The sequence below is a fragment of the Leptinotarsa decemlineata genome, unplaced genomic scaffold (genome assembly GCF_025532065.1).
Source record: "Leptinotarsa decemlineata unplaced genomic scaffold, Ldec_3_MD MMD2_tig00002159_RagTag_RagTag, whole genome shotgun sequence".
In the NCBI taxonomy this organism is placed as follows: Eukaryota; Metazoa; Arthropoda; class Insecta; order Coleoptera; family Chrysomelidae; genus Leptinotarsa; species Leptinotarsa decemlineata.
The window spans coordinates 6,381,718-6,401,815 of NW_027412574.1; the positions used below are offsets into that span (position 1 = coordinate 6,381,718).

Here is a 20,098-nt window from a genome sequence, read left to right on the forward strand (position 1 = left end):
CCAAAACTTGGGATAAAATACTTGAATGTTACTACTGGCAAATTAATGAAAATCCTCAAAACATACTGACACAGCTTACTCATCAATAGATAAAGAAAAAATCTATGAGTTAAGAACCTGAAAATATTTAATATAAATTGAAGAAACAAATTAAAACGTAGGAATTCTGGAAAAACATTAGACATATAATGTTCTTCATATTGAAATGAAACAAATATATACAAAAGTAACTCAAATTTACTGGTGAATTATGACAATAACATAAATATAATAAATGGAGTGTATTTTTCAAACTAATGGAAATATGGTATTTCGTTTTGGTAAACCGTTATTTTAACACCTCGACACACGTTTCGATCACCAAGTGCTCATCTTCAAGAGGAAGATTTATAGTTTGATCTTTTTCTTGAAGATCAGAGGAAGATCAAAAGTTTGATCTTCCTCTTGAAGATGATCACTTAGTGCTCGAAACACATGTCGAAGTGTTAAAATAACGGTTCGGTTTCGGCAAAAAACTCCAGTAATATTAATTACTACACAAAAGTTTCCAAACAGTGCATCACAAGTAGACAACATATTGTCGGTCGAATTAACGAAATGCTTAACTTTGAAAAATATAAAATGGGACTTTTGATGCCATCTTGTGCAATATTTTGTAATCTGTGAAATGTTATAATCTTTGTATATAGGATAGTGTATATACAAAGTTATAATTCATATGTCGCTAAATGAGTTATGAGAATTAGTGTAATATTTTGTAATCTGTGAAATGTTATAATCTTTGTTTATAGGATAGTGTATATACAAAGTTGTAATTCATATGTCGCTAAATGAGTTATGAGTAAATTATAAAACGCTTATTTCCGTGCCGCCGTTTTCTAGAATATTAAACCACAAGTATAATGTCTTTGTGTATAGACTAATTGATGTGCTTCTCAGATATTTCAAACAGTTTTGAGAAATTTCTCCAAGTTCATTTTTCTTTGAAGTATTGAAATTTGAATAAATTCTACAATTTGAACTCGATTTGTCCTTGAACCAGACAAACATTTCCAAACACTTGTGCCAATCGTGGTTATATCTTATAGACCTTTGAAATAACTCGATTATCAATACCGATGAAAAAATCAATTTCGATAATGAAAAAACAAGCTTTAGAAAGCATAAGATACTTAAATTTTGACAATTGAACCGCCCTCTCTATGAAAAATTGGAAATGATGGTAGTGCCATTTGTCTACCTATAACCGTCAGATGGGTATGTTTTTGGCAGATTTAAAAATTCTGCATTTTCAATTTTGTATCATGAAGAAATTACTTTCATTTGTAATTACGAGCAGACAAACATTATGACCTTCCCATGAACAATATGGAACATCCAACTGGATTAAACAGTAGAAAACATAGTCTGTCTGTATTGAGTTTTTTTGATAGACATTAAAATTTGATAATCAAATCACATATCAAGGCTGTCAAAACAATTGAATTCTGAATATATCGACCACATCAGCATACTTTGCCCTTACGTTGAGTAACTTTTGAAATATGGGATTGCATTTTGGAGAGCCTGTGGGGTCACATAATTTCAAACAAGATTCCTGTAAGACTCTATTTCTTCAAAATGAAATGTCTTATGTTAATACATGAAACAATCTAACGACTGCTCTTTCTTACTACACCATGCGCCATACTACTAGCCTAATATACTAGACAGCATAACCATCATTTATGATAGTCTCAGGTTAAATATATATATATATATATATATATATATATATATATATATATATATTATACAGTGTGTCCGCAAAGTATGGAATAAATTCGATATTTCCAAAACCAAAGGTCGTTCTACAAAAACCTGAAACACGTCGATTTTTAATTTTAATATTCTACATTATACTACAAAATTTAATTATACAGGGTGATCCATATTAATGTGAGACGTCATCGGTATTTTTTTTAAATGCAACACCCTGTATTTGGTGTCAGTTTTAGATAATCCTTAACGAGCTGATTCCGAAAAGGTATAATTCTTGGGGTCTAACGGACAGAATCACCCTGTATAATGAAATTTTGTTGTTAAATGTAGAATATTAAAATTAAAAATAGACGTGTTTCAGGTTTTTGTAAAACGACCTTTGGTTTTGGAAATATCGAATTTATTCCATACTTTGCGGCCACACTGTATAACTGATTTACAGATGTATTAAGGAAAACTGGAAATTATAATTTATTTCAGAAAAGATGTTAGGTAAACATATACTTTCAAAAAAATCCAGTGTGTCTCACTTCTCATGGAAACACCCCCGTATCTTCCATAATTATTGCAGTAGAACCTCTGAATCATGATTTCAGGATCTAGGGTTGATCTGAGTGGCATACACGATGGAATCGCCCAGTTTTGCGAAAAATTGTATTAGGGGACAATATATAAGCTCAACATTCCAACGGATTCGGAATCCGGACACAAATTTTACTACCGATATAGTTATTATTTTTATTCTGAAAAAACCGATTTGTCTCACTTCTCCTAGAAACGCCCCCGTAACTCCCGTAATCATTGAAGTTGATTTTTTTTTGACATCATCAAAACATAAACCCGACCAAAATATTATAAGGGGACAATATAGGCTCGAAATTCCAACGGATATATTTGACCAACTTTGACTCACTTCTCGTGGATACAATCCCGTATCTTCCGTAATTATTGGAGTTCTTGTCTAAGGTTGTTCTGAGTGCCATACACTGCTCGCCAAAGGCGATGGAATCACCCAGTTTTGCAAAAAATAGTATTAGGGGACAATATATATGCTCAAAATTTTAACGAATTCGAAATTAGGACATCAATTTTAGAACCGATACCGATTTTCGATGAAGAAAATTTATTCAGATAAAACCAATTTGTCTCACTTCTCATGAATAAATATTTCCGTAACTTCCGTAATTATTGAAGTAGATTTCTTTTCGTTTCTGACACCATCAAAACTTGAACCCGACCAATTAAATCAGAATATTGCTCAAAAGGTATTCCTTCCCTCAAAGTTGATAAGAGAGGAAATGTTTATTGAGTGGAATGGAAACATATCAGTGAGCTTTTAGAATGGTTTATGCCAATTCAGATTATCATCTTCCCATCGTTTTAAAAAAAGCCAAGTGTTTTTGTGGCAAAAAATCTAGAAGTTCAAAACTATTTCCAAGCAGTACTTTCAAAATCACGTTTTCAAAATGAAAAACAAACAAATTTCAATTGATTCAGGTGCAAACGATTTTAAAGTGTGCCTTATATCAAATTCCCCTAAAATGAACACATTATGCGCCTTCTATTATTTCCTTCAACCCTTTTCAGTTCTCTAGGTGCACGATTGTATAGGTAATTCTTGCACAGAGATTTTCTCTACTAGTGGGCCTATCCTTATAAACTTTTCAATGTTTCCCATACATAAAAATCTGGTGGAGTTAGATCTGAGGATCGTGGTGTGGTCGTACTACGAGAAAGCTATTGGGTCTTACCCATTTCCTAGGTAGCTTCCTATCTAACTAAACCCTTCATATGCAACTATTATGAAATGGTGAACCATCTATCTGAAAAATCGGGTTATTTCTAATATATAGAGGTAGTTCTTTTAACACATCGGAAAATGCATTTTTTGAGGTAATGTGGTCCGTTTAGATTCTGATGGAAAAAAAGGCCCGTTCAAAATACCACACCACGATTTAACTTTCTGAGATATTTGGTACCCACAATTCACTTTGGTACCCACAATTCACTACCCAATTTGAATTTTGTTCAGCACGAAATCTCATATTCTGGAAAGATACATACTATTCGAGGTAAAGGTAGCCTCCTCACTTTATAAGATACGTTTTAAAAACTTCCTGTCACTGAGATGATTTCCTGCATACATAAACAATACTCTATACCTCGGATTTCATCTCCATCGTCAAAGTATGTAGAAATTTTGGTTTGGAAGCATGCATTTTATGCCTTTTCAAACACCTCCGTATTTTATTGCGGCTCATATTGTGTTGAAGCGATAAGTTTGTGAAACTAATTTTTGGATCAGGTTGATAAGCAGCCATATCATCTACAATACGTTCTATTACATTTTTTCTGTTTTTTTGGACTGCTTTCCATGGTAATCTCAGGGCACCACTTGATTTTTATTCATTGAAACCGATTTAATTCAATCCCTTCAAATGACTTTCAGACATGAAATCAGCAAGTATGTACGGGCGTTTTTATGAGAAGTGAGACAAATTGTTTTTTCCAGAACTGATTTTTTTGAAAATATGTGTTGATAGTAAACTTGATGTTCTGATTTTGAACCATTTGGAATTTTGAGCCTATATTGTCCCTCAATACTATTTTTTGCCAAACTGGATGATTACACACCGCCTTTGGCGAGCAGTATATGTCACTCATAATAATTCCAGACAATATTTCAAACCCCAATCTGAGGAAAAATCCCTAGTGAGCTGAATTTTTGTATACACATTTATCACGACGTTGTAATGAAGATGTGAAAAAGCGACATTGATATCTTGCCGGCTAAAAGAGTTATAAAGGTCAAAATATCACGAAAATCAGTTTTTCACGAATATCTCGCGACCTATTGCTCGGAGGTCGGGGCGTTTTTCTGGAATATCAAGTTTTCGGAGTAGAGCGCTGAGAAAGCGACTTAAATGCACTCACATTCGGTATTGTATACAGTACACCAAGGCGTAAACTCTATTGCCTTTTATTCGTATTTTTAAGTTTCTTGAAAACTTCTATCTGATACTTGGGCGATTTGTGAAAAATATACTTATATTATAGAGGTTTTGGAACATAGTAAAATCTACTAATTATAATTTATACAAACGACCTCCACTGGCAGATTTTCCATATTTTATTGTTCCGAGACCCGTCCCTTTATACCTGCTCTTGCCTGTCGGACTGTGTTTAGCTCAGTTGAAAAATATTTCTTGAGTCAACAATGTTGAAACAAAAATATACTTGACTGATAGCCTCAACAAGTATCCGCATTGCAAGAAAAATATTCTGTTTCTACATGCCATGGCTGGATGTGATCCAGCTTCAGCACTTTTTGGGAAAGAAAAAATGAAATTCATGAAGATGCTGCAATTCTGCAGAAATTTTCCAACAACAAAATTGCTCTTGCATGTCATTTTCAATGCTGGAATACATTTTCTACTGAAATCAGAATATTCGATGGATAATTACATTACAGATAGTGTGGCTTTGCTAAATTACCAAGACAAAGCACAGCTTTGAAATTTCCTTTAATGCCACCTACTTCTTCAGCAGTTCAACAAACCTGGCTTCGAAGAGAAATTGATCCAGAACAGTGGGGTTGGGAGTTGAAAAATAATATACTACGACAGAAAACAACTTTATTACCACCAGCACCCGATGATCTACTGAACACAATATTTTGTAATTGTACAAAAGGTTATGGAGACAAATCTGAATGCAAAAAATTGGAATGAGATGTTCAAAAGTTTGTGGACATTTCGTGGCCAGTCATGCTCAAACGCAGAGTCAACCAATGATGAAAATGATGAAGATGTCGATTTTAATATAGGAATAAGTCCACTCGACGTTTCGTCAGTAACTGTTAATGATATAGAAACCGAAACATGTAAAAAAATGCATCTTGCATTCTGTCTCGAAGATGGTGAGGAAACGAGTGCATCGTCATAACGTAGTTGCGTTCTCAGCGCTCCACTCCAAAAACGGTTCATTTTACAGAAAAATGCAGAAGACATTTTTTGTAGATGATTCCACGACAAAAAAATTTGTATTGACCTCTATTGACCTGCAAGTAATAGTTCACGAGATATTTGCAAAAAACTGATTTTTAGCCGGCACGATATCAATGTCAATTTTTCCCATCTTTATTAAAACGCCGTGATAAAAGTGTATACGAAAATTAGACTCATTAGATCTTGAAATTTACAGAGTTCTACTCCAAGTAATTACGGAAGACATGGGGGTGTTTCCATGAGAAGTGAGACAAATTGTTTTTTTCAGAATTGAATTTTATTAGCGTATAACTGATAATTATCAATAATATCAACGATCATCGATTATCATCAACACATCAACAGAATATCATTAAAATTTTTTTTTTCGAAGTTTCTTCTAAAACACCTTCACTTCCAATTTTGTTTTTCCATGGATTTTTCTAGTTTTGTAGTTTTAAATTTTCTTCTCGACAAATTTCATGCAATGAATCAATACTACTCACAGATGGATGCACTGGTTTATATAAAAAACACTCCCTTCACTTCATTAGGCTATATCTGAAAAATTTTACAGTGGTTCTACAACTACCAAATCTATTCGAACAGTTATTTACAGAAGACTTTGGACCGTATTTGCCACCACCCATAAATACATATAGGTACACTACGCAGTATTCTCTTAAAAAAACAGAACAGAACCATTGTCTATAGATTTAGACAATGACAAAACCTTCCAAAAATCAACACAAACATGCACAAAACTTAAAATATTAATTCTCTAAGTTTGTTGATAGCCTCATCACTTTTCAAAAAACTAAGATTATTTGCTTTTAATACAAAATAATTTCAATGTGTATATTTTTGCAAACATCGTTTTGTGAAAATTTTCAATGCATAAGAACCATGTGCACAACAAAAGACGATAGGGTGGTAGTAAAATTTAAATTAAGGTTATTTTTTCCCTTGCTTCTCTTTGACATGGTTCAATCAAAGTATAATGCTAACAGCATTATCTTTGTATATAGTATAGTCTATATACAAAGGCATTATACTTGTGGTTTAATATTCTAGAAAACGGCGGCACGGAAATAGGCGCTTTATAATTTACTCATAACTCATTCTGCAATTTTTTAGGGACATATGAATTATAACTTTGTATATACAATATCCTATATACAAAGATTATAACATTTCATAGATTACAAAATATTGCACAAGATGGTATCAAAAGTCTCATTTTATATTTTTTGAAATTACGCATTTTGATAATTCGACGGACAATATGTTGTTTACTTATGATGCAATGTTTGTAATCTTTGGTGTAGTAATGAATATTATTGGAGTTTTTTCCCAACACCAAACCGTTATTTTAACACCTCGACACGTGTTTCGATCACCAAATGATCATCTTCAAGAGGAAGATCAAACTTTTGATTTTCCTTTCATCTTCAAGACGAAGATCAAACTATCGATCTTCCTCTTGAAGGTGATCACTTGGTGATCAAAACACGTGTCGAGCTGTTAAAATAACGGTTTGGTGTTGGAAAAAATTCCGGTAATATTAATATGTTATTTTGATTAGATTCATATCGTACAAATCTTTATCACTTATACCAAAACGCAATACCTGTTTAATGTTTCTATTAGTTTGAAAAATAAATTTTTTTGTTGTGATAATTTACCAGTAAATGTGGGTTACCTTTGTATATATTAAAATTTCATATAGAAGTATATGTTTCATTTTAATATGATGAACATTATAAAGTCTAATGTTTTCTCCAGAATTCCTACGTTTTGATTTTTTTCTTCAATTTATAGTAAATATTTTCAAGTTGCGATCTTCATAGATTTTCTCTTTATCTATTGATGAAATATATAAGTTCACTGGATCAGAGTAAGCTGTGTCAGTATTTTTTGAGGATTTTCATTCATTTGCCAGTAGCAAAGTCAAGTATTTTATTCCAAGTTTTGGAGTATTTTATGTAATTTCTGTTGGCAACTCTGATTTCATGTTGGCAACTCTGATTTTATGTTGGCAGCACAATTGAAAATTTCTAATAACAACACTGCAAAGGAACATCGAGTAATGTAACTGTCAAATTAAAGACATCCTAACTTGTAATTGGCGTCGGACGCCAGCACCCAAATCTAGCGCCCGCCCCCCACTCTCGAGTCCGACTTACACCACATAACTAGTGGAATGTTGATCACAAACTACTGGTTTGTGATGTTGATTCATGAATATCGCTAATTTGGCAACCAATATTTTTAACATGATCAATCAGTTCCTCTTAAAAATCGCTTTCAAACTTGAAAGTATTATTGTACTGCATAAAGCCTTTATAATCTGTATTATAATGATGAGGTGACATTAACGTGAATATGATAGATATAAAACAGAACATCCTCACTTTTGGGTCACAACTGGTGGAATTTATGAGCAAGTAAAAAATTTAACAGAAGAATGATTCAATGAATAGTTGATTTTTCAAAAAATTATATCGGTGTCATAGGAAAATGAACTCCCATCACTTGAGTGGAATATTTCGCTTCTCAAACTGTGAATGTTCATCAATTATGTCCGAGTGAAAACTGTTATAAGAGAGAAATGATGTACTGAACACTGAATTTTCCGTCCTTCAAAATACCGGGATTGTTCCAAAAAACACCCCTTCCACATTAGATGTTTAATTTTTTCCTTCTCAAACTGGCTCGTGTTCCTGAATACGACTTAGTGGAAAATGTTATTGAAGATATGATATTCTGAACACTGAATTTTCAGTCCTTCAAAATACCAGGATCATACCAAAAACACCCCTTCCACATTAGATGTATATTTTTTCCTTCTCAAACTGGCTCGTGTCCCCGAATACGACTTAGTGGAAAATGTTATTGAAGAGATGATATACTGAACACTGAATTTTCAATCCTCCAAAATACTGGGATCATACAAAAATAACACCCCTTCCACATTAGATGTTTCATTTTTTCCTTTTCAAACTGACTTATATCCCCGAATACGACTCGGTGGAAAATGTTGATGAAGAGATGATATACTGAATATGCTTTTCTGCAGACATACATAAAGGACAAAATTCATCAAACTCATAGTATAATCGAAAAAATTTTGGTTCTAAAATCCTATCACATTTTTCCGATTTCGTCAATAGGTATTTTTTAAGTTCGGTATTTATCGGGGTCAAAACTTCTATCTAACTCAATTTTATTGAGGATACAATTGATGAAATGCAGAATAAATATTCCACAATTGTAAGAGTCGGATTGTTTGGGATGATTTTCGTTTTTTATTTTAGATTCTGCCAAGTTATTACATGACCATTTAACATGGTAATGAATTTTCTGAATTTCTCAAACATATTGTAGGTATTGATATTGTTTTCGTTGCTCCGTTTGGATCGATAAGCGTAAAGTGTCTGTTATGCAAGATAGGTATAAGATCCATGAAGGTTTTAAAAAATATCATCTCCGAAAAACTCTGTATCTAGTGTGTTAGGTTTCGAAAACATTAGTTGTGTTTTATATATTTCCATGTTTTCACATAATGATTTCGGAAATCAGCATGCAAAAGGTCAGCGATTATGAAGAAGGCAATGTTGGAAATATACGAAAATTTGCCCAAAGTTGAATGATCTTCAATTGTTAAATTATAAGTGCAGTTATACCGTGCAACAACATAGTTTCCCAAATAAACATTAGACCTGTAATGGTAATTTTTTTTCATGAGATCATTTGACTTGATATCCTGATGCTCTAATTTGAAATACGACTTCACATTGAAATTACTGGTGCAAATAGGGCAATAATATGTAACCCCTGGAGTATCTAAAGCCTCACTGAAAATGATGAATTGACTTGTATCGCACTTTAAATGAATCCAACTTCTACAAAGATCACAGTTTACGCAATTCATATTATCTGCACCTTCGAATTTAACGAATATTTATATTCTTTCCAAATCATAACTACTAAAATTTTTCAGAGTTTTCAGTTTACAGAGAAAAAAATATTCTTCTGACATATATAATTTTTTTTCTATGACACCATCATTTTGGAGGACTGAAAATTCAATGTTCAGTGTTCATCTATTCAGTAACATTTCTCACTAGCTTATATTGAGTGAAAAGAGCCAGTTTGAAAAAGAAAAAATCATACATCTAATCTGGAAGTGGTGTTTTTTTGGTATGATCCCGGTATTTTGAAGGACTGAAAATTCAGTGTTCAGTATATCATCTCTTCAATAACATTTTTCACTAAGTCGTATTCGGGGATACGCGCCAGCTTGAGAAGGAAAAAATTAAACATCTAATGTGGAAGGGGTGTCTTTTTTGGTATGATCCCGGTATTTTGAAGGAGTGAAAATTCTGTGTTCAGTATATCATATCTTCAATAACATTTTCCACTGAGTCGTACTCAGGAATACGAGTCAAGTTTGAGAAGAAAAAAATTAAATATCTAATGTGAAAGGGGTGTTTTTTTGGTATGATCCCGGTATTTTGAAGGACTGAAAATTCTGTGTTCAGTATATCATATCCTCAATAACATTTTCCACTGAGTCGTATTCAGGAATACGAGTCAGTTTGGGAAAGAAAAAAATTAAATATCTAATGTGGAAGGGGTGTTTTTTTGGTATGATCCCGGTATTTTGAAGGACTGAAAATTCAGTCTTCAGTACATCATTTCTCTCTTATAACAGTTTTCACTCGGACATAATTGATGACAATTCACAGTTTGGGAAGCGAAATATTCCACTTCACTTGCTTATAAATTCCACCAGTTGTGACCCAATAGTGAGGTTGTGTTTTATATCTATCACATCCACGTTAATGTCACGTCGTCATAATACAGATTATAAAAGCTTTATGCAGTATAATAATATTTTCAAGTTTGAAGTCGATTTCTGAAAGGAACTAACCATGTCGAAAATATTGATTGCCAAATTAGTGATCTTCATGAATCAACATTCCACTAGCTGTGTGGTGTAAATCAGACTCAAAAGTGGGGAGCGGGCGCTAGATTTGGGCGCTGACATCAGACGCTAAGTTCACTCAAGAATGCAAGAATATTCCAATTGTTTTTTTAATTAAGTCTTTGATTGCGTCACTGCAAATTAAACTGATTAAATCTTCTGATAATCTGATTATGGTTGGAAATGACTATTGGCACATTTTTTGTTTGGTTAATGACATCCAGAAAATGTGCTACAAATAAGAACACATCAATTAATTGAATTATTCATTTGTTTATTCGTTAAGCCCTTGATGATATACAGTATCTGCTACAAATACACCTCTTGAATACATTTTCCTGTAACTTATAGGTTCAGCACGGCATAAATAATTGAGAAATAGTTTGAGAGGTATTAGGTATATTTGATTAATAAACATCAAATAAAAACTTTTAATTTGTAGTAGGCACTTATATGAGAACTTGTGATCATAATGTTTGTGATCTAGTAACAGACAAAACAAAACAAAATTTCAATGAAATTCCAAAATTTTTTTTTTAGTTACAATACAGAAGTTTATTTATCTGTTGTATCACAGATAGTCACAGTGAAATAAGAACAATTTAGAAAAGTAAACATTTTAAAGTATAAGAATTGGTCTACAAGAATTCTATTTCACTTTGAACTAACTCAAAGGTTTATATAAATAATTCATCTCAAGTTAAATCAATATCATCATAAGTTTTTTTCGTTGGTTCTACTATTTTATAGCTTGGTGCTGAAATATTTACTTGACAACTTTTACCACAGAAGTGAGTTTTGACTGAATTTTTCGAAGGCATAACAACTTTGATTGCCCCACAATTATCAGGTGAAGATTGTTTGTTTTGAAACGACCTCATTTTTAACACAGAAGAAATGTGTTTACTAACAGAAATATCAATGAAATCATCTGGAAAGTCTTCCCCGATAATTTTTTCTTCTACTATTGCCGGTGATTCTGTAAAAGGGCCTGAATACTTTTCAACGTTTTCAATATTTTTTTGCTTTACAGGACTAGGAATAGTAGGTTCAGTCTTTGTAGTCCTGTATGGTGTCACTCAATATTTGCTCTTGACTTTCTGTTACATCCCTTTCCAATTCTATCATTTTCCATCATCCAAAACAGGTGTATTTTTTTTTATTTTCCTACGAGGTTCAGCAGTTTCTTGTGACAAATGCTCTGGGTATGAAAATATAGTTGGTACAGCATTTGGTTTTAATAATTTAGCAGTACCTACATCCTGATTTGATCACATAATCCGTCGGAAGAAAATGTTCACCACAAAGTTTGCTATTTGTTTGTGGAGTCCAGTTCTCTCTGCGAACTGCTTTCATCCACAATTTCAGGATATCTGGTCGTTTGAAAGAAAAACTGTAACAAATAAACATTCACTTTCAATATTGCTTGAAATGTTGATAAATTGATTATCTTCATATCCAATTCCAAATATCATAAATGTACCCATGAAAAGGTATTCGGCGATAATCCTGCTCATTCTATTAGTGTGAAGTTACCCACAACTTTTCATCCACAGTTTATGACGAGGGACAATTGAACAGGGTTTAGAATGAGATTTGCGAACAGTGTTGCCAGATTGCAAATATTAAGAATTTTTCCTGTATTTCGATGTTATCATTTTAAAAAGACGATATATTATTGAAACATGTCGAATAAATGAGTATTAATACCGAAAAAAAAATGTAAAATAAGAGTTCAATATTATTCAGGAAAAAAATCATTTGTACCGAAACAGGTAGCGTATGGGAACTGGAAAATTGGTTTCTCGGTAAACATTTTATGACTTGTAAAAAGTATGTCATTTGAAATAACAATAATGTTGACTTGTAACTCAAATGTATGTCATTTGAAATATCCTGCGTTGAACAATACCGAATGCCCAAAAATAGTTTGTCGATGAAAATTTCAGAATGTATTTTCCGAAAGTATATCTATCGACGTGCCCAAACAGATTTGCGTACCATACGATCCTTCGGTGCGAAAAAAAAATAGTTCCGTATATTCGGAACTGAATTACTCAAAAAAAGTCAAATTTCTGACTTATAAAAAATAGTTTGTTAATGGAAATTTCAGAATACATTCTTCGAAAGTATATCTATCGACGTGCTCAAACAGATTTGCGTATCATACGTTCATTCGGTTAAAAAAAATAGTTCCGTATATTCGAAACTGAATTTTTCAAAAAAGTCAAATTTCTCACTTATCAAAAATAGTTTGTTGATGAAAATTCCAGAATACATTCTTCGACAAACTATTTTTGATAAGTGAGAAATTTGACTTTTATGAGTAATTCAGTTCCGAATATACGGAACTTTTTTTTTCGCACCGAAGGAACGTATGGTACGCAAATCTGTTTGGACACGTCGATAGATATACTTTCGAAGAATATATTCTGAAATTTTCATTAAACAAACAATTTTTTATAAGTCAGAAATTCGCCTTTTTTGTGTAACTCAGTTCCAAATTAAAAGAACTACTTTTTTTCGCACCGAAGGAACGTATGGTACGCAAATCTGTTTCAGCACGTCGATAGATATACTTTCGAAGAATATATTCTAAAATTTTCATCAACAAACTATTTTTGATAAGTGAGAAATTTGATATTTTGTGTAGGAATCTTTCCTGGGCATTCGATATTGTGCAACGCAGGATATTTCAAATGACATACTTTGAACAACTCATAAAATTTTTACTAAGAAACCAATTTTCCAGTTCCCATACACTACCTGTTTCGGTACAAATGAATTTTTCCTGAATAATATTATACTTTTATTTTACATTTTTTTCGGTATTAATGCTTGTATAGGGACAGTTGGCTAATATAATGAGTTTATGTAGAATGCTGACTTATTTATTCGACATGTTTCAATAATATATCGTGTTTTTAAAATGAGAACATCGAAATACAGGTAAAATTCTTAATATTTGCAATCTGGCAACACTGTTCGTAAATCTCATTCTAAACCCTGTTCGATTGTCCTTCGTCATAAACTGTGGATGAAAAGTTGTGGGTAACTTCACACTAATGCTCATTCTTGCATCCAAATGCTACCCAATAGATCACCATTGTTATTCAGAACTATGACCAATAACAAATAACACCAGCAAAATTAAGCGTTCATCAAACCACACACGACAAAGGAAGCGAAATTAGAACAAATAAATGTATATCTTTACAAATATAATAAGCCACACATTTGATTATTGTGCAAGGTTGCTCTATTCGTTAGATCAAAATAAAATATCAGCTTTACAGAAACTGCAGAATAGAGGTATGCGTATAATATTAAAATGCAACCGTTATACAAATATATCATTAATGCTGGATCAGTTTCAATGGCTCTCCGTGAGAGATAGATATTATCTAAATACAATGATTTTCATTTTTAAAATTTTAAACAATCATCTCCTTACCTATTTTAATGACTTCATGGTTTTCAACTCTGATATTCATAGATATTCTACAAGAAATAATGCAAATTTTTATTAACCTAGATGCAATTTGTCAAGTACTATGAAGTCCATGTTCTATAGGGGTTTGAACGATTTCAATAAATTACCGAATGATATTAAAAAAGCTCAGATTGTTAAGGAATTCAAAAAACGCCTTATCAGATTCATACAAATTGTGAAATGAATTTGATACCTATTTTATATTTTATATTGTTTTGTCTTTAGATAAATTTATATGTAACTACCCATATACTTATTTTTATTTGTATTTTTTAATATTGGTCTCGTCAGAAAATTAATAATAATTTTTTTTTAAATATTACCACATGTAATTTTGTATGTAAATTATGTTTTTCTATTTTCAATAAACTGTTATTATTATTTTTTTATTATTATTATTCTGGCATCGACTGCTGAGGTCATTAGCCATTTTGTAGTATACAATATCTGTTTATATTTTGTTAAAAAGGTCTGTTGCCTTCAGAAAGTTCAAAACATTTTTTATAGCTTTGGTACCGAGGCAAGTTCTGATATTATCCGGTAAGTTATATCGTTGTCGATCGGCTTCATATTATTACAAATTGTGAACTGAATTTGATACCAATTTTATATTTTATATTGTTTTGTCTTTAGATAAATTTATATGTAACTACCTATATACTTATTTTTATTTGTATCTTTTAATATTGGTCTTGTCAGAAAGTCAATGTAAATTTTTTTTTAATATTTCTACATGTAATTTTTGTATGTGAATTAGGTTTCCTATTTCAATAAACTATTATTATTATTATTATTATTATTCATCCTGTTGGCAACACTGTCGGGTCCGTTCCAGGTAGTATAGACTATAGAGTTCCCTGCTGTCTACTGTGGTCATGCTGTGATATGTCATTTTTCATGACATATTATAAACAATAACAATTTTGATTAAGGACTATTTTCTTTTCAAAACTTTTTCGAGATTTATACTATTCACATTTCTATTTCAGGAATTTTGTCTTGAAATGTCGGCGGCAATGATAACCCTTGATTGGTTTTTATTGGGGAGAGATTTATATTACAGGTGTGAATTATTTGTAGTTAAATATGGATTTAGGAAATAAATATGTATCACATAAACTTACAGAAAATTCGAGGTATATTCCATGGCTTGGCAACAAAATGTAAATTTAGAAAATTTCATAATATCCTCTGCTTCTTATGGAGGGCCTATAGCAATGAGAAGAGATGAAGGCAAATTTGTGAAAGTTCAGGGAACTGGGCAGCCTATTGTGTCCATATTTACTGGATCTGGAAAACAAATTGCTTCATTTAAGGTGACTTAAGTTTTGGTTATTTTGATCTTATTATCTCTAACCCTAAATGTCAAAGACAGAATGTTGACATTTAGTTAAATACTTGTGATGTATAGTTTGGAACCTTTGTTGTAGTAATGAATATTACTGGAGTTTTTCCCAACACCAAACCATTATTTTACCACCTCGGCACGTGTTTCGATCACCAAGTGATCATCTTCAAGAGGAAGATTAAACCAAATGTACTTACAATGTTATCCTTATTTATATCATAGATACCTCTTCTAGGTACCTGTGTCTTGAGCGTCTTAAATTAATTTCACAATATTGCCTTAAATTAATTTTACAATGTGTCCTTATTTAATAGTCAGGTAAATCTAATAATTAAAATATTTTAACAAGCTATATAGTATATTATTAGGTATTGGTCCACCATCGTTATTCATATTATTATTATTATGTTCACTTATTTCTACACTCTACACTCTCATAGGCATTTAGATGCCTGTTGTTGTTGACTTGTCTAACTAATCTTGATGAACTGAAGTCTATGGGATGGTTTTGTTGAAAATATGATGAACAACTGCTGATTTTTCTGGTTTTCCATATTTTAGGTGTGCTAAGTGTACTTATATCTTAGTTCAATAGATCTTTTTGTTTGTCCTTAATATTTTGTATTGCAGTCCTTACATTTAATTTCATGAATTCCAGACTTTTCCAAATTCTCGATTTTGTCTTTTTGACTTCCTAAAAGGCTCTGTAGTATATGACTTGTTTTAAAAACTACCTTTATATCTAGTTTCTTAAAATCTTTCCAAAGTTCTTCGTGTATTGATGGTATAGAATTGAGATATATTTATCTTGGTTTTCTTCGCTTTTAAAAGTTGACATTTAGTTCATTCTTAACCTAAACTTTTTCTTCCTTATTATATCATCTATAATATCTCTCGAGAAACCGTTACTGGCCGCAATTTCCTGTATTGTACGTTTTTCTTTTGTGAACCTCTGATGTGTGAGGAGAAAAGTCAAAAGATGATGCACTAGAAAATTCAGCCCAGCACGTTTGTACTGTCCACAGTGATGGAACTGTCAGGAATATACCTGTACGTGCTTGTTTCCTTTCCAAATATATCGTATTCTAGCCCTCCATATTGGCTCCTCATTACCAAAACGTTAAGAAATGGAATTTATCCTTTATTTTGTAACTTCACATATGAGTTATAAAATAAAGGACAAAAGTAATTCAGTACTTTATTTGTACAAAAAAACATAGCAACAATTTCTAACAGTAACATTTTTTGTAGCGACTTCTCACCGGCAGATTAGCAGCCAGTCAATTAGGATAAGGCTATTTTATTAAAACAATATTTTATTCATGGGAACATGAACAATCAACTGAAGTTCAGTAAGCTACTAAACTAAGAGCTTCCCTGTGAGCAAAATTTGATATCAGAAGTCCTAAAAGTCGATCAATTTTGCTAGCATATAATTAAACTTTCAGTGGCTTATATTCCTAATAATAATAATACTAATGACACAAGGTACAGGGCCTGCTGCGAAACGTCTGAAACCCTAATGTGCTTGCTGTGTTGAATGAGAAGTGCCGAATTCATTGGAATTATTCCTTCCCCACCCTCAGGTTCATACAAGCTAGTAAGCCTGATTTAGTATTTCTCGACCACCAGAGCGATATTTGTCGTGGAGTTTTCAGCTTTTGGCAAGACAAATATCGTCCAAAAAGAGGAGGAAAAACGTATAAAATATCGAGATTTTCTTTTCAAAATCCGCTGACTCTATCCAGACCAATCTGTCAATATGGTTGTTCTGATTATTTGAGTCCTTGGTGGAATGGAATTTTCAATAGGTACAGGACCCTATCAAAAAAAAAAAGTTAAATCTATTAAAAAAAAAAAAAATTGGAAAGCATTGCTAGTCGTATGAAAAAAAAAGTACATCAGTGGATTAGTTTTTGATCAAATGTTGACAAGAAATATTTTTTATACAATATTTCCTACCTGAAAACCATATTGTTCCACAGATATTATGTTTTCAGTTGAATCACAAATGAAGACAGATAAAATAATTTCAAATAGTTTAGAGAAATTGCATGAAATTGAGATTTCTCAATAATTCTGAGTGAATAAAGTTAATAATATCTTCCTTGAGTCGATAAAAGATATTTAACTATATTTAATTTCAAGTTTGTTACAGAAATCGATATTTGATGAGTTGTTTAAGAAGTAAAGTAGGAGCTGAAAGCATCAACAATATCATGTGGCTTCAAATGAGATTTCTCTTCATCTTTCATTTCACCCATTATCTTACTGTTACTTTTTTTATGTCGTACAAAATTCCAGAATTGGGAGGGATCTTGAGAAACATTATTTTCAGCCACATTAACAAATTGTTTGCAATCATTTTTGTACAAACAGAACATTCTTTTGCTAAAATGCTCTTATATTACCTGGCCAGCTGCAGAACTGCCGGTGAGAATGATCCCTACAACAAAATATTCGTTTACGGAATTGTGGGTATGTTCTATTCGTCTGAATATAGTACTAATTTATGTTTTTACCTACAGGTGCGAAGCCGAGGAGTATCAGTTGTAATTGTTAAACTGTGTTACTACTACTATTAATAGTTTTTCACCATCAGAAAGCCTAATTCTAGACTAGGCCTATTGGATTGGATCTAAGCGGCTAAATTAGTGACATTCTGTAGTTCACTCGTATGGAGTCGCGGGAAAGAGCTACCGCATATAAAGAAATTTCTGTAAATATAACAAATAAATCTGCAAGATGTTGATTATAACTCTAAATTGCACCCGCGTCAAGATGGAGCATGTCACTAGTTATCAGTATACGTAAAACAACAAAACAATGAAACAAATTTCAGTTAAAACTTTAGGATATTGTAAATATGCACAAATATGTTTTTCTGATGCTGATAAAAGTGAAAGAATGGTTTCATCTGAAACTATATTCTTCTATAGATAATGTATTACACAGAAATCAGTTTTCTTTCTCAGTTAAATGGTACGACCTCATTAATCCTTAGTTCGCAGAAGTTTCGACTTTTAAGGATTGAAAACAGATGATGGCAAATATTTGTCTTTTAGATGCTTTGATTGAAGGCTCATTGAAATAACTCATTTATATGAAAAAATTCAAAATATCTAACAAAATGAAAAGAAAATTAATAGATATCAATAAAAACCATTTATGTATTCTATAAAATACATATATTGATTGAAAATACTTTTTTTTGATTAAGTCAGGCAGGATCCAAAAAAGGTTTTTAATCTTTTAAGGACAGTTTTACCTTAAATTTCATACCTCATATTTCTCTAATACAAGGAATTCCTATAAAATAGGTTCATTATTTTAATTAAGGTGAATCTATACAGTGGTTCAATCTCCCCTTCAAAAGTTATATTGTTAAATAATATTTTTATAGTTATCATAGTATACAAAATCATAATTCAGTTGTTACTTTGAAACAATTTATGCAGGGTGATTCTCTTGATTTCAGAGAAAGAGCTGAGACCAAATTTTAAGATTTTTGAAAATTCATTGAAATACCGATTTACAAAATGCTCATTAAAATGTGAAACGAATGAAGGCCACACCACATATTCGATCATATTGGGTTTTTTTAAATCAACTTATTATGTACCTACTAAGTCATATTGTCTCTTAAATTACCATATATTTTTGTGTCAACAGTGGACAAGAAGACCTATTATACACATGGGATGGACAAACGATGAGGAGCTAATTTGTATCCAGGAAGATGGCACTGTAGTAACACATAATATGTTTGGAAAATATCTTCATCTTTTTGGTATAAGTCAAAAAGTACAGGACCTCAAGGTTATAGATGCTGTAATATTCACCAGTCCGCAAAATTTTACAGGAATAGCTGTCATGACTTCCAATTACAAAATATTTATTGTTAATAATATAAAGGAACCAAAAACTAGACAGTTGTCGGATTTACCAAGTGAGGTTTCGTGAATAACTGACATTTTCTTTTTTCAATGAAACATTTCTGTTTTGAAGGGTCTAGTAATCCTCCCACCAGTTGGGTAGTTGTTTCTGAAGAAGTCACAGAAGTCCTGATTGCTAGAGGAATGGAACTTTATAGATTGAAACAAGATGAACATCATACCAGTGCTATGGTAGGTATACATTTTCCATAAATTTTATAACATCGAATTTGTGTTGAATCTTTAGAATATGAAATTTTCTGAATAAACAAGGCTCAATAAATCATATAACTATATTAAATACCAATATCAAATATTGGAATATTGCATCTTTATACAATCTCTTTTAAAAACCAGTTCAACCTTTAAGTTTTACTAATCTTATGTGTGATACCTCCAAGGAGGCCTAAACTATAATGTCTTTTAGGACAATTGACGGTAGCTCTAAAAAAATACTTCAATATGGGGGTAGAGTTTGTTAGACATGGAAATCGGGTACAAACTAGAGAGGCAATTTTATAATTTTTGTCATGTCTAAAAACTCTTTGAGATATAAGGCTTTGAGGGGTTTAGTGTTTTATGGGG

The 20,098-nt window shown here is 31.9% G+C and overlaps 1 protein-coding gene across 1 annotated transcript in view; it reads left to right on the forward strand.

Annotated features, from left to right (window-relative positions):
* Positions 1 to 15,082: 15,082 nt before the first annotated feature.
* Vps16A (vacuolar protein sorting 16) overlaps positions 15,083 to 20,098 on the forward strand; it is a 40,676-nt gene continuing 35,660 nt past the window's right edge. Inside the window, exons 1-4 of the mRNA XM_074177140.1 lie at positions 15,083 to 15,293; positions 15,357 to 15,546; positions 19,251 to 19,527; positions 19,587 to 19,705. Coding sequence (XP_074033241.1) covers positions 15,235 to 15,293; positions 15,357 to 15,546; positions 19,251 to 19,527; positions 19,587 to 19,705 — 645 coding nt within the window. The 5' untranslated portion in view covers positions 15,083 to 15,234. The remainder of the gene's footprint in view (positions 15,294 to 15,356; positions 15,547 to 19,250; positions 19,528 to 19,586; positions 19,706 to 20,098) is intronic.